At 43.9% G+C, this 15,140-nt stretch overlaps 1 protein-coding gene across 1 annotated transcript in view; it reads right to left on the bottom strand.

Annotated features, from left to right (window-relative positions):
• The window catches only part of LOC126249223 (basic salivary proline-rich protein 1-like), a 50,080-nt gene extending 35,263 nt beyond the window's left edge, over nucleotides 1-14,817 (bottom strand). Inside the window, exon 1 of the mRNA XM_049950878.1 lies at nucleotides 14,656-14,817. Coding sequence (XP_049806835.1) covers nucleotides 14,656-14,817 — 162 coding nt within the window. The remainder of the gene's footprint in view (nucleotides 1-14,655) is intronic.
• Nucleotides 14,818-15,140: the final 323 nt, after the last annotated feature.

Here is a 15,140-nt window from a genome sequence, read left to right as displayed (position 1 = left end):
CGGGTTAATGTATGATGCGGCATTATGGGAGGAACGATAATTTGCCCCCATTTTATCGATGGCAATCTAAATGGTGCAATGTATGCTGATTTCGTACGTAATGTTCTAGCGATGTTACTACAAGATGTTTCACTGCATGACAGAATGGCGATGTACTTCCAACACGATGGATGTCCGGCACTTAACTAACGTGCGGCTGAAGTGGTATTGAATAGCATATTTCATGACAGGTGGATTAGTCGTCGAAGCACCATACCATGGCCCGCACGTTCACCGGATCTGACGTCCCCGATTTCTTTCTGTGGGGAAAGTTGAAGGATATTTGCTATCGTGATCCACCGACAAAGCCTGACAACATGCGTCAGCGCATTGTCAATGCATGTGCGAACATTACGGAAGGCGAACTACTCGCTGTTGAGAGGAATGTCGTTACACGTATTGCCAAATGCATTGTGGTTGACGGACATCATTTTGAGCATTTATTGCATTAATGTGGTATTTACAGGTAATCACGCTGTAACAGCATGCGCTCTCAGAAATAAGTTCACAAAGGTACATGTATCACATTGGAACAACCGAAATAAAATGTTCAAACGTACCTACGTTCTGTATTTTAATTTAAGAAACCTACCTGTTACCAACTGTTCGTCTAAAATTGTGAGCCATATGTTTGTGACTAGTACAGCGCCATCTATCACAAAGCGAAAAAAGTGGTCCAACTAAAACATTCATATTTCTTTACGTACTACACGAATATGTAATAAATGGTGGTTCCTATTTAAAAAATCGCAGTTGATATCCGTTTGACCTATGGCAGCGCCGTCTTGCGGGCCAACCATAGCGCACACCTATTCAGGCTCCTTATGGAGTACAGAATGCTAATGGATCATCTCACAATGTCACAGGCTTTGTCGATACAATACAATGAAAATAAACAGCTCAAATATGCAGACATGTAGAATGCATAAGGATGTTTTTCTAGTATAGGAAAAGTGGTCGATTGTGACCTTTCTGAAGGAACCATCCCGGCATTTACTTGAAATGGTTTAGGGAAACCAGGGAAACCTAAGACAGGATGGGCAGTCAGAGCCACCGTCATCCACCCGAATAAGATAGCAGTGTCCTACTACTGGGTTGTTATAATTAAAGTAAAACTATTCACAGAGGTCTTTCGTGGGTTGTAATTGCCGTATGGCAGCAGACTTTGGTAGATATTCTGATGCGTTAATGTGGAACCGATTTTTCGCTGGAAAAAAAATTAGTTCCAAATTTCAGCACCTTACCGACTTCTCTGGTGCTCATATTGAACTAATGGTGTAAGTTTCGGTTAAGAATGTCAGTATTATGCCTTTCTCATTTGTCGTACCTTTTCTGACCACATCCCATTCCTAATCCATTACATCTGGAAACATTTCTATGCCATTCTTGGAGTAACAGCGGAAGATTTGCACCTGGTAGCTAAAATTGAACTATTTTTTCCACCATAAATTGGTTCCATATCACTTCATTAGAATAGCTACCAAATTTCGCTGTCATATCATAATTACAGCCCACACTGGACCTCTACGAATAGCTGCAGTTTAATTATAAACACGAGGTAGCTGCGCTGCTTCATTCGGTTGATTCCTATTGTGTATTGGATTATATACAATTTCCTAAATATAATTTACAACAAAAAAAAGCTTTTGGTGTTTCTTCGCATCTCTCCGTAGTATCAGTGCACAAATCATGAACACGCAATAGTGACTCAAAGATCAAGAACATATTGCTATGACCCTTGCACTCCTTTGTCTGTTCGGAAATAAATAATTCACTTAAGTAGTTTTAGTACCTTCTCGATTGTTATATAACTAATCTATGGTGCATAACGTTAATTTTTTGCTGCAGTCATCCACCTTGGCATGTCGGTTATTAGAAACATTGTGGTTATATGCAGACGTCATGCGGAGTTTATTTTATGGCAGGCTGTGTATTACAACGACGCTCGCTGCAGTACTGAATCTGAAGTGAGCAACTCAGACAGCCCGCAACTCCCCTCGTCGAAGCGCTGGAAGTATGAACTGCTACCGACCTCGGACAGTTCGCCCACCGCCATCAGGGCAAAGCTGACACGGAACGCACAAGCCTATGACGACTCCAACGACGATGACAGGTCATTGCAGGAGGAAAACGATTTCAGTGAAGATGCAGAGGATGCGTTATGTCAGCAAGATGGCCCATAATTTCAAACAATCTGTAACATTAAGATAGTCTTAAGATGTTAATGTATTTGTGTATGCTGATGTCTAGCAGAACTTTGACTTAGAAACAGCGTTTGTCAGATATTCGAGTATTTTAATAGTACCTGTCATTTAATAGTATTTAATTTTTCTCATTTATTAGGATTTAATTTTATAGTTCAGTACAATAAGTGAAACGTTTGTTCTGTAGTTGATGGCCAGAAACGGTATGATTGTTGACGTGTCAGATACATAACAAATTTGCAGTTGAAATTTTAAAATGGTTATTAAGATAATACTAAGATATTAAATATGTTAATACAGAAACCAGGAACTCCAGAAATAAAAGCTTAACGTCCGTTTCCTAGGTATAATGAAAGACAATTCTCTGAACCTTTCATATAGCTTTCAACTCTCCTTCCCTCCCTCCCTCCTTCTCTTCTCTCTGTTCCCCACTCACACAATCTCCCTTCCTTTCCACAGCAGTTTGTGAACATAAACTAGTGTTTTTGATGGATATATAAATTTGTGTAATGTCAATAGTTAGTGTCTCTACCATGGTCTGTTTCTCGTCTGCCATCATTACTTTGAATGTAATAACGGTAAATGTTTAAAAATAAAGCAGATACACCACAAATAAAGGACACAGTGTCTCAATGGTGTCGTTTGTGGCAGTACAGAAAATGTTTCAAAGATATGGCATATCACGGCACTTAACTGATACTTGAATAGTTACAGAGCATCAAGAAAGACATTTTCACTCTACAATGGAATGTGCTATGTTTCGAAACCTACTCCAGATTAAAACTGTGCGCCTGACCGGATCCTTGCCTGTGTCGTGGCCTGCACTAAGAAAGAATCCGGCGTTCGGTCCTCTGGTGCACAGTTTTAATATGCTTGGAGGTTACAGCTGCAGGCCAATCTGTGCACCTCGTTAACAGAACTGAACAGTGGGAAAACTAAGCAGCAACAGAAAATACTGAAACGTGTGACCAACATTTCCTTTTTTATTTTGAGATTGTTAATTGTAGTAGAGGATCGAGGAGAGAACGAGCTAGGAATTAGTTGATGACGGTATCAGTATTCCTGGAATTGATGTCAGCATCAGCTTTTCCCAGAATCACTAATAAAGCACTTGGCACTCCTGCAGTGACACCATCACTCCCCCTCACCCCTGTACCAATGGCGTTACGTCGATGGACTCCCAGCAGCAACAATGGTGTGAAAGCTCGATCTCCCACACTTAAAGAAATTTTAATTTCTTGTAGTTCGATTGCGTACACACTGTCATTGGCCGTCTGTACGTCAATTATGAAGTGCAGCCAGCAGCAGTGGTGATCAGCTGGGAAGAAAAAGATTATCAGTAAGTAATTATCTACCTTGCATAATAGTAAATTATTATTACTACCACCATTTATGTTTTTTGCTATACTTAGAGCTTTGTTATTTTTATTGTTAAAAGCGAGGACATTCAGAAGCTCTTGCCTGAACCACAGCAGCAGTCAATGTACACGTGACATCTTCCTGACCTTTCTGACCTGATGTCGTTCGACTATGTCATAGCACAGCCACAGCCGTAAAGCGAGTCTTGGCAAAGTGCAAGCATATGATGCTATTCACCAGTACATACAATTTGACTGCAAGAGAATCTAAGTGTATGAATGTAGACTTAGCACCCCCACATAACTTTGATATGGTGATGGAGATAGAGAATTTTCGTCTTTGTTCTAGAGTTCACTATTTGCGGTGCAAATAGGACTATCGGTGTAGCACGAAAGAGTTCATAGAGAGAGATGACGTCTGAATACAACCCATCGCATACTCCTATTAATACTATAACGTTACAGGGTGAGGTGGTGATTGTCAAAATATATGCAGGTGCATTGCTAGACTTGAAATCTGAAGGAGCAGTGTGGTCAATTTAAACAACCTGTACAATGCTTTGCTGATTGCGGCAGACAGACTGGGCTGCTGGCGTCCTTATGTTACAGATACATATTGCGACTTTGTTGACTATTTGCGTGTGAATAGTGTGAATATAAACCAGTTGGAACAGGTTATAAATGTCCCTGTTCATCAAACACCAAAATATGCATCTGAAAATCCTATATGCCTAAAATCAAATGGGTCAAATGGCTCTGAGCATTATAGGACTTAACTTCAGGGGGTCATCAGTCCCCTAAAACTTAGAACTACTTAAACCTAACTAACCTAAGAACAGCACACACATCCATGTCCAAGGCAGGATTCGAACCTGCGACCGTAGCAGCAGCGCGGCTCCGGACTGAAGCGCCTAGAACCGCTCGGCCACAATTTCCGGCTGCACTTAGTTGTTTCAGAAGCTCAGTAATACCCTCCTTCCAATCTGAACCCCCAGAACTTTGGAACATTACCTTATTTAGTGATTCCTGTGCATGTGTGCTACATCAACTGTTGATATGACTTATACAGAACTGAATACTGTGTTTTTTTTTTATTTTAGGGACAGTCCGTTTTCTGAAAACAACTTAATAATTCTCCAAAAAACGTCATTGTCATTAATAACCTCTTCTGTTCTTTTCTCTCTAATGTGATTTATTACAACACCAGTACCATCTGCAAAAAGTACCAGACTGTAGCGCCTAGAACCGCTCGGCCACCCCGACCGGCCTTAAAATCAACTGTGGCTAAATTCACTGAAGGAATGTCAATGTTTGATGCAATTCGGGCTAAATTCAGAGAATATAGAAAAGAATTATTCGGACAATACTGTAAAACTGAATGATCATGTGCTCTACTAAAAAACTGCGTGTGCGTGTAGGGCGGTATCTGAGACACGGAGAGGGTCGCAGCAACACCTCTCGAAGTGAGCTCAGTTTGTGCGGGAGCCAGGGCACCTAATTGTATTAAAGGCAGCAAACAATTACTATAAGAGATTTGTTATCTTTACAGGCAGCTAAATCTACTAACTTTTTACACTTGTGGTTCTATTTATTAAACCACTTCGAATGGCTGGTCCACGCTCGACAAAGATTACATGTGGACCTTTTAATGTCGTTTTCTTCACTGCACCTCAAGTGTAGTAGTACTATTTCTTCCTCATAAGTGTAGGGTAAATATTATAGTTATAAATCGAAGCTTACACACGAAATATGCCGCAAGACTTGATAGTCTCGATTTCTCCGTTAAATGAATAAAACTATAGACGGGTAAAAGTTTACGTTTGATACACAGGTTCTTTTTGCTAACACTACTATTCAATTCGACTACAATAGTAGGCGGAATGTCTTGACAAGCTGGAGCTTGTGAAAGTACAGGGTGGGGCAAATAAAAGTGGCTTTGAGAACAGAGCTCCAGGTTTTAAAGAAACACAGCAGAGGAAAGGAAATACTGTAGATGATACTAGATGTTGAAAGTGACCAGCATTCATCTCTTGGCACGTCTGGTCCCTGGTCAGCAAGTTGCTGAAGGTGTATCGAAGCTGGACTGCTGGAATTGCTACGATCTCATCCGAAATGTTCTGCTGAAGTTCTTGAAGACCGCGAGGGCTGATGCCATACACCTTACATTTGAGGGTTCGCCACACAATTTAATCACACACTAACAGATCATGTGACCTGGGTGGCCAGCTAGGACCGCGACCGCCGGCCGCAGTGGCCGTGCGGTTCTAGGCGCTACAGTCTGGAGCCGCGAGACCGCTAGGGTCGCATTCGGGAGGACGACGGTTCAATCCCGTCTCCAGCCATCCTGATTTAGGTTTTCCGTGATTTCCCTAAATCGTTTAAGGCAAATCCCGGGATGGTTCCTTTGAAAGGGCACGGCTGATTTCCTTCCCAATCCTTCCCTAACCCGAGCTTGCACTCCGTCTCTAATGACCTCGTTGTCGACGGGACGTTAAACACTAACAACCACCACCACCACCACCGCTACGGTCGCAGGTTCGAATCCTGCCTCGGGCGTGGATATGTGTGATGTCCTTAGGTTACTTAGGTTTAAGTAGTTCTGAGTTCTAGGGGACTGATGATCTCAGAAGCTGAGTCCTATAGTGCTCAGAGCCATTCGAACCATTTAGGGCCGCGAACAGACTGCGGGTCTAAGCGGGTTGTTATGGTACGACTCTGAAGTATTTTCTGGTGATTTGCAGCCATATTTTCTTGTGTGTGGGCACGTTTCGGAATTTCTTTGACTTTTTCAAAGCAGATCCTGTCTGACGCCATTTTCGGACTAAACATTGCATGGCCCCCGTTGATGGCACTTTGACAACATTAAACTTCCCAGCAAACAACTGAGCAGACAGTTTCCACGACTTCGTTGTCACATAACGTTCCACAATGAACACCTGCAGTTCCACTGTGAGTACCATCGTCCACTTCGCACTGCTCCACTCACAAAACCACAGTCCTGAACCGGTGTGAATCACGTGATGGGTGTACATGTGGTGTCTGCGTCACGGGGTGTGGTTATATGCATACATTTATGTCCAAAGGTATCCACTCGTTTGGGTCACTTTAATTTGCCCCACGTCATAATGAGTTAATACTTCCAGCGATCACCGACTCAGTAGACCCTGATAAGCAGAAACACTGCCCACTGCGACGTTGGATGCCGCCTGATAGTGTTGCAGGCATGAGACGTGGTAACAAAAGTATGTAAGCGGAGCAGACACGGACGAGGATCACCCTAGCGAAAATATGGGATGGAAAAGGAGAATTCCAATGAGGTAAGGGTCTTTGACAAAAAGGAATTATGCAGAACCTGTGAACGAGTATCTCGAAAACGGCGAAGCTGGTCGAATGTTCATTTGCTACTGTCGTGAGCGTCCACGAAACGAGGTAGAAAGACAGTGAAACTCCCATTAGGCGCTAAATGGTTGGACGTCAACGACTCTTCACAGAATGTGGGGTTCGAAGGCCTGTCAGTTCTGCAAAGTAGGATACATGTTGGTCTGTGGCATCTCTGCCGAAAGAGCACAATGCTGGTGCACACACAAGTGTTTCTGAGCACGCCGTTCCTGGTACATTGTTAAACATGGAGCTCTGCAGAAGACCACCCGTACGTGCTTAATGCTGTCCCAAAGACATGGTCAGTTAAGATTGCAGCAGGCACTGGACCATTGGTATTCGACTATCGATCAATGGAAACATGTCGGCTGTTAGGGTCAATCATAGTTTTGCTTCGCTAGGTCGATGTTCGTCTCAACAAATTCCGTCATCGAGGTGAACGGTGGCTCGAAACGTATAGCGCGCCACAGGCGCAGGCTGATGGGAGGAGTGTTACGCTATAGGAGACATTCTCCTGCGCTTGCTTGGGACCTGTGGTATAGCCTGCGTCACATAGAACGGCGCTTCTGCGCATCGAGGCGGAGCGACAGGATGACATGGAGGGGATGAGGTCTGCGCGTGCATGGCGTCAGTGTGTGGGCAAACGAAATCCGTGCTGCCGAACTATGTTGCTGCAGACAAGTCAGGTACATTTGCTTTTGGTACATCCGTTCAAATCTGTGAGGGGAATAATATATTTTAAGACTGATTTTGATCAATCATATACATGAGAGAAATCTTACTTCATGTTCTGACATTGTCCAATGCTACACAGCAATTGTCTGTCTGAAATGAGTAGGTGAGAACAGCTGACACAGCTTTGTGAAGGCGTCAACCAAATTTTTCTCAAAATGACTTTTCGAAGGACAATATCATCGAAAATTGCGGCAACAATTACCATTTATTGCGATTTGCACTGTATTATGAGTAAAAACGTCATACACAACGAATTTAACTTGAACTCAAACCGAAATCATTGTTTGCTTGACAACTGCTTCTACTCCACATAACATTTTTCATGTATATAATGCATGTGTGTGGTTGTGTTTGACTGTAGTTCAATGAAAATCATTGTGCGTAAAAAGTTATTACTGGTAACAAAGAATACTGCAAAATACTATCATAAAAATTATCATTGTTATATTTTCGGGTGTCAGTAGGCATTATGGATGTAAACTAACTCGTTCGACATTACACTGAGGTATACACTCATGATCCATTGAAAAAGCAAACAGTTAACCATCTTCTGTGAATAACTCGTCAGTATGCTGACCGGTGACGTCGAAATCCACCAATATCTCGACAGGTAACCCTCCCATTCATTTCACGACATTTTCCATTTCGTGCCTTGAAAGTGACATGGGTTTACTTGTCCAAATGTTGGAGTTTTGATGGATTTATCCAACCGCATAAAAGAGAATGTAACACACTGGGGAAAGCATAACTTCTCTTTTGGCGATGTGTTGAACGTTGTAGTCTGAATACTTCACAGGCTACAAATTCCTAATCAATAACATCTAGGAAGTTCTCATATACTATGTATGCAATCGATATGTTAACAAGCACATTTTTTCAGCCGTGAGTCATTAAAACTAGGAGCTATTATTACTTAACTTTGTTCCAGAGTTCTTATTGTAATATCGTCAGTGCTATCCGAGTCTATGTCCGAACCATCTCAGTCTAAACTGAGGATTACAGATTCAAGGCTTATATCTATCTTCATTTCCCTATGAAAGTCTTCTTCCTGAAGCTTTTCAGCGTGCCGCACACAGTGTGTCCACGCTGAAGAGCGATTTGTCTGTTGCTTCATGCACAAGCCTTTCAGTGTCTGTTATCTTGAATGAATCTTTTGTTGTTTTAATCCAAATTCTATCGGTTTATATTGACAATGACGTGTGGATAAATGCAAAAGTGTATGACCACATTCATGTGCGGTTAAAAACCACGAGCTGCAGGAGTTCGCCACGAGTCTGGCTTATACTGTGCTGGAAATTTTTGTTTTTCAGCCAGAGCGCAATACCCGCTTTCTTGGCTTTCGTACTTTGTTTTATCTGTAACAGGTGAATGGTAATGGGCATAGCGCGTTACAATGACCGACTTCAAACCATAACAAATTCAAAAGAAGAGATAGCATGCGGAGTAATTACCCAAGAACATTTTCCTAAGGGAACTTTTCCAGTAGGTATTCATGGAATGATTCTGACTCACCCATGTTTCATCAAGGTAACACACTGTAGAGCTACCTCCTCATGCATCGTGCATCTTTAAAAGGGTTGTGGTTCGTGCTGAAACTGTGTCACTTCATTAAGTCAAAACACTCTTCTTAACATACACTCCTGGAAATGGAAAAAAGAACACATTGACACCGGTGTGTCAGACCCACCATACTTGCTCCGGACATTGCGAGAGGGCTGTACAAGCAATGATCACACGCACGGCACAGCGGACACACCAGGAACCGCGGTGTTGGCCGTCGAATGGCGCTATCTGCGCAGCATTTGTGCACCGCCGCCGTCAGTGTCAGCCAGTCTGCCGTGGCATACGGAGCTCCATCGCAGTCTTTAACACTGGTAGCATGCCGTGACAGCGTGGACGTGAACCGTATGTGCAGTTGACGGACTTTGAGCGAGGGCGTATAGTGGGCATGCGGGAGGTCGGGTGGACGTACCGCCGAATTGCTCAACACGTGGGGCGTGAGGTCTCCACAGTACATCGATGTTGTCGCCAGTGGTCGGCGGAAGGTGCGCGTGCCCGTCGACCTGGGACCGGACCGCAGCGACGCACGGATGCACGCCAAGACCGTAGGATCCTACGCAGTGCCGTAGGGGACCGCACCGCCACTTCCCAGCAAATTAGGGACACTGTTGCTCCTGGGGTATCGGCGAGGACCATTCGCAACCGTCTCCATGAAGCTGGGCTACGGTCCCGCACACCGTTAGGCCGTCTTCCGCTCACGCCCCAACATCGTGCAGCCCGCCTCCAGTGGTGTCGCGACAGGCGTGAATGGAGGGACGAATGGAGACGTGTCGTCTTCAGCGATGAGAGTCGCTTCTGCCTTGGTGCCAATGATGGTCGTATGCGTGTTTGGCGCCGTGCAGGTGAGCGCCACAATCAGGACTGCATACGACCGAGGCACACAGGGCCAACACCCGGCATCATGGTGTGGGGAGCGATCTCCTACACTGGCCGTACACCACTGGTGATCGTCGAGGGGACACTGAATAGTGCACGGTACATCCAAACCGTCATCGAACCCATCGTTCTACCATTCCTAGACCGGCAAGGGAACTTTCTGTTCCAACAGGACAATGCACGTCCGCATGTATCCCGTGCCACCCAACGTGCTCTAGAAGGTGTAAGTCAACTACCCTGGCCAGCAAGATCTCCGGATCTGTCCCCCATTGAGCATGTTTGGGACTGGATGAAGCGTCGTCTCACGCGGTCTGCACGTCCAGCACGAACGCTGGTCCAACTGAGGCGCCAGGTGGAAATGGCATGGCTAGCCGTTCCACAGGACTACATCCAGCATCTCTACGATCGTCTCCATGGGAGAATAGCAGCCTGCATTGTTGCGAAAGGTGGATATACACTGTACTAGTGCCGACATTGTGCATGCTCTGTTGCCTGTGTCTATGTGCCTGTGGTTCTGTCAGTGTGATCATGTGATGTATCTGACCCCAGGAATGTGTCAATAAAGTTTCCCCTTCCTGGGACAATGAATTCACGGTGTTCTTATTTCAATTTCCAGGAGTGTATTTGCACTGACAAAGCACTACCTTTGAAGCCAATTTCCTCATGCACAATTGTAACAAGTTTTGGTGATACCTGCTATTGCCTACTTACATAAATTTCAAACACACGGCGCTTTAAAATGTCGTTGTTTAAACCACTTGTGTTACAAGTGTCTCGCGATTTCGATGGTTTGCAGGCGACACGAAAACAAAATTTCCTGGGGTTTCTACAGTTCCGACACTCTCGTTTACTATTCTTTGTATAGTCCCCCTACCGACACGTGCTTCTGCAGTTCGTTCTTGAGTTTTCAAATTGTCAAAAAATAGGAGTTTCGCTTGCAGATTCACATTTGAAAAAGTTACAAATGCGTAACATCAACGACCTCAACTACTTGTGAAGCATATAAACCTACATGATTACTCTGCAAGTCACAATTAAGTGCCTGGCAGAGGGTTCCTCAACTACATTCAAGCAATTCCTCTACCGTTGCACACGCGAACAGTATGCGGGAAAAACGAAGACTTATATCTTTCCGTGCGAACTCTGTTTTCACTCATATTATTACTAGGTTTATTGCTCATATGTAGGTGGGCGACAAAAAAATATTGACTGATATTTCATGAGCTGAGCCTCCCGCAACGAAATACGTCCTTGTTTTGATGATTGTCACCTCACTTCGCGTATCGTATCCGCTACACTCTCCCCTATTTCGCGATGGTACTAAACGAGCTGCCCTTCTTCGAATTTTTTCGATGTCCTCCGTCAATCCTATCTGATGCGGACCCCACAATGGACAGCAATACTCGAGAAGAGGGCGGGTAGGTGCTGTGTAGGCAGTCACTCTAGTAGACCTGTTGCATTGCATAAGTGTTGTGCCAATAAATCGCTGTCTTTGGTTTGCTTTCCACAACATCTATGTGATCGCTCCAATTATGATACTCGTAATTGTAATCGGTAAGGCACTAACTTCAGATTTGTGTGTGTTGTCCTGGAACGTCCCCTTAGAACAATTTTACAAGACTGTGCTTTAACTGACACACAATATTTTTTTAGCGCAACGCAATCTGACTTTCAAAAAATCCCTACGAAAGAATGGCCCTGACTAACATTAACCTATGCGTTTCACAAATCGCTTACCTCACAAAAACCTTGGTTACTCGAACTACTGCAATACAGCAGGTGCCACTACTGCCAGCTAAATAAGAGATTCAAACTATGGAAGGCACTAACTACTGATAGGGATAGTTAGCAAATGAAAGATATTAATAGAGAACAAATACTGTATTTACCTTAATAGTCATAATATATATATATATATATATATATATATATATATATATATATATATATATATATATATATATATATATATATAGCAGTTCATGACAAATTACAAAACTCCGCCATCTCTCTCCCCACATCCACCACTGTTGGCGGCTCACCTCCAACTGCGCAACGCTACGCGCTGTTCACATCCAGCTGCCGCTGCCCAACACTACAATGGCAGACCGCTACGTAACGTTGCCAATAAGAAAACATAAACAGCCTACTTACAGTCCTGTAATCAAAATTTAGCGTGTTTCTTTTAGCACTCGTGTGGATGACTTCACAATTTTCATTGTTTTCGCGCCATACAGATATCTTAATGTAAATCGCTTTGCAATGTCTTCTGATCATCGCATGACTTTATAAGACGGCAAATCACAACAGCACCTGCAAACAATCTAAGAGGGCTGCTCAGATTGTCTCCTAAATCGTTTATGTACATCAGGAGCACCAAAGCCCCATAACACTTCCTTGGGGAACGCCAGATATTCTGTTTAAGTCGATGATGTCCCATAGATTACCACGTATTGTGACATTTCTGACAGGAAATAGACTCCAATCGCACAACTGAAACGACACTCCATAGACACGCAATTTGGTTAGAAAGTCGGTTGTGAGGAACTTCACGATTGTTATTTCACCTGACATATTCATTTGGAAATCGCACTAAAGCTTTTACAGATACACATTGACAACTATACTGCTACAAGAAAGTAACACCGACGACTGAGCGAATAATTCGGTCGCTCTGTGAATGAAACTGCTCTGTCGCGAAGTACAGCAGCAGCGCAGCATGCAGGGGAGAGATTCTCCCAGTCTAGGTTGTAGCTCGCGGCTAACGGCTCGGAGGCAGAAAGACTCATTGGCTGCTAGCAGCTGGTGGAGGGGATGCGCAGAACGGCCGAAAATCTGGTTGCCTTTTTACATGATGTAAACTATAGTAATCGAAGATGCGCTGACAGCTGTGAACCGCCTGCATACCTTCATGCTTGATGTCTTCTGCGACAGCAATGTCCTCTTACAGCACTAGAATCGTCCGCGTCTCGGAGCTAGAATCGTGCTGCAGTCGTTTGAGGAGCATTAAAGTAAACTCACGTTGCTGTCTCGGCGACCAAATTCGCCTGATGTAAATCCTATGGGCCCCCCTGGGTCCCTATGGGGCGCCATCACAGCGTACGCAAATCAGCGACCCGTTAATTACGTGAATTACATGACCTATGCATAGAAATTTAATGGAACACAGTTCCAGAAACGTAAAAACAAACTGTTGGATCCCTGAAATGAAGAATCAATGACGTTATTCGTTCCAAAGATGGATAAATAAGCTATTAAGCAGGTGGCCATAATTTGCTGGCTCATCAATGGAAGTTTTTTGTGTGTGGGGGGGGGGGGGGGGGGGCGAAGGAAGAGACTGAGAATTGCAGGAAATGTGAGTGCAGTCGAATATTTAACGTAAATGTTCACAGAAGGCAGTGAAAGACATGTATCCTCATCGCAGTTGTTTCGGTCTCTTGATACCTACACCCTAATCCTGTTACTACAGAGAGCAGACCTAGGAAGGAGAGCCAATTTCCTGAAAGCACAGGATGTGATTGTAGACATGTAGATGATAGTTTACGTTTGGTGCATTGGTTCCATTCGTGAACTCACTCTCCACTAACTTGACTGGTCTGACACTTACGCACTATGGTAAGAGGGGAATGGAGGCATTTATGCGTTGCTACACTTGGTCCATATTTACCCTGTTGTGCAAATGCTCAACATATTCAAAGTACGCTCTTGTTACATATGGATACCAATGGCACAATCTGTGACAACTAATAATGCACAATACAGGTGTTAGGTGTAAAAATACTTGAATCTTTTAGATATGTGTTCGTATTCCACGAAGTTAATTCTAGTGCTGCCTCATCGTACGTTTCTACGATAGAGACCTTACGAGCAAGCATGTGTGTTAGAGTAGGAGATCAGTCATACTCATCCGTTATCTTCACTATATATTACACCATACCACTAACATTGTCCGAATTGTACCATAAATATTGACTTTAAGCACTAACATTTTACGCGCTTTTTCCTTCTATTACCACATCAGTCACACTCTGGTGATGGCAAGTAGATTTAAACTGGTTAATGTGGGTCTGTCACGTTATAAGTGTTGGTGAAAAGCAGTAGGTTTGTGGACCTTGCCTTAGGCTCGGTAAGCTGTGGTAGTTCCACCTGTGGACGGCATCAGGCCAGGAGGACGTCTGGTGGACAGTAGTTGCTGATGCGGCTGCTGTGGTTCAGATGGGAACTTCTGCTTGCCCTCATGTGTGACAACGACAACATCAACGACGACAACACGAAGTATTAAGTACAGTGAAACACGTACCTAGTAATACTAAAGTAATAATTGTAATAGTAATAATACAGATAGATCGATACTTACAAATAGTCTTCTTCTTCCCAGCTGATGGCTGTTGCTGCTGTACTTTGCACTGTATGGATGCACAAATTAGAAAGGACGACACACATGAAATCTAACTACAAAAATTCAAAAATTGCTATTGCTTGAAGGGTGGGGGCTACGCTTGCACGCCATTAGTGGCGGCGGCGGCGGCGGCGGCGGCGGCGGCGACGACGACGACGACGGCGGTGTAACGCAATTGGCTGGAGGGGAGAGGAGAAGGGATGTTGTCACAGCATGAGTGCTGGATACTGGCGTCAGCAATTCTGGGAAATGCTGATGCTGCCCTCATCAATTCCCGGAATGCTGCTGCTGATGCCAGCTAATTTCTGGCTTGGTCTCTCCTTGATTCAGTACTGACGGTCTCTAAGATTTTGGAATGGTTTTCCTTCAACCCTACAGTGTATGGTATTGCCAACTGGGCGCATTTATTCCTCCAATCACAGCTACCACTGAATTGTGCCAAGTCACAACATTATACAGCCAGTATGTTTCTGTGGCTATCTGCTGTTAGATAGCATCGATATGAATTTCTCTACCATAGGTAGACAAATGCAGATGCTCCACCTATGAAAAAATTGTTGGCATTGTATCCTTTACTTCTACTTAATCTGT

Source organism: Schistocerca nitens, chromosome 3 (assembly GCF_023898315.1).
Source record: "Schistocerca nitens isolate TAMUIC-IGC-003100 chromosome 3, iqSchNite1.1, whole genome shotgun sequence".
Taxonomy (NCBI): domain Eukaryota; kingdom Metazoa; phylum Arthropoda; class Insecta; order Orthoptera; family Acrididae; genus Schistocerca; species Schistocerca nitens.
The sequence above is the reverse complement of the archived record's forward strand: the minus strand, read 5'-3'. Positions and strand labels throughout refer to the sequence as shown.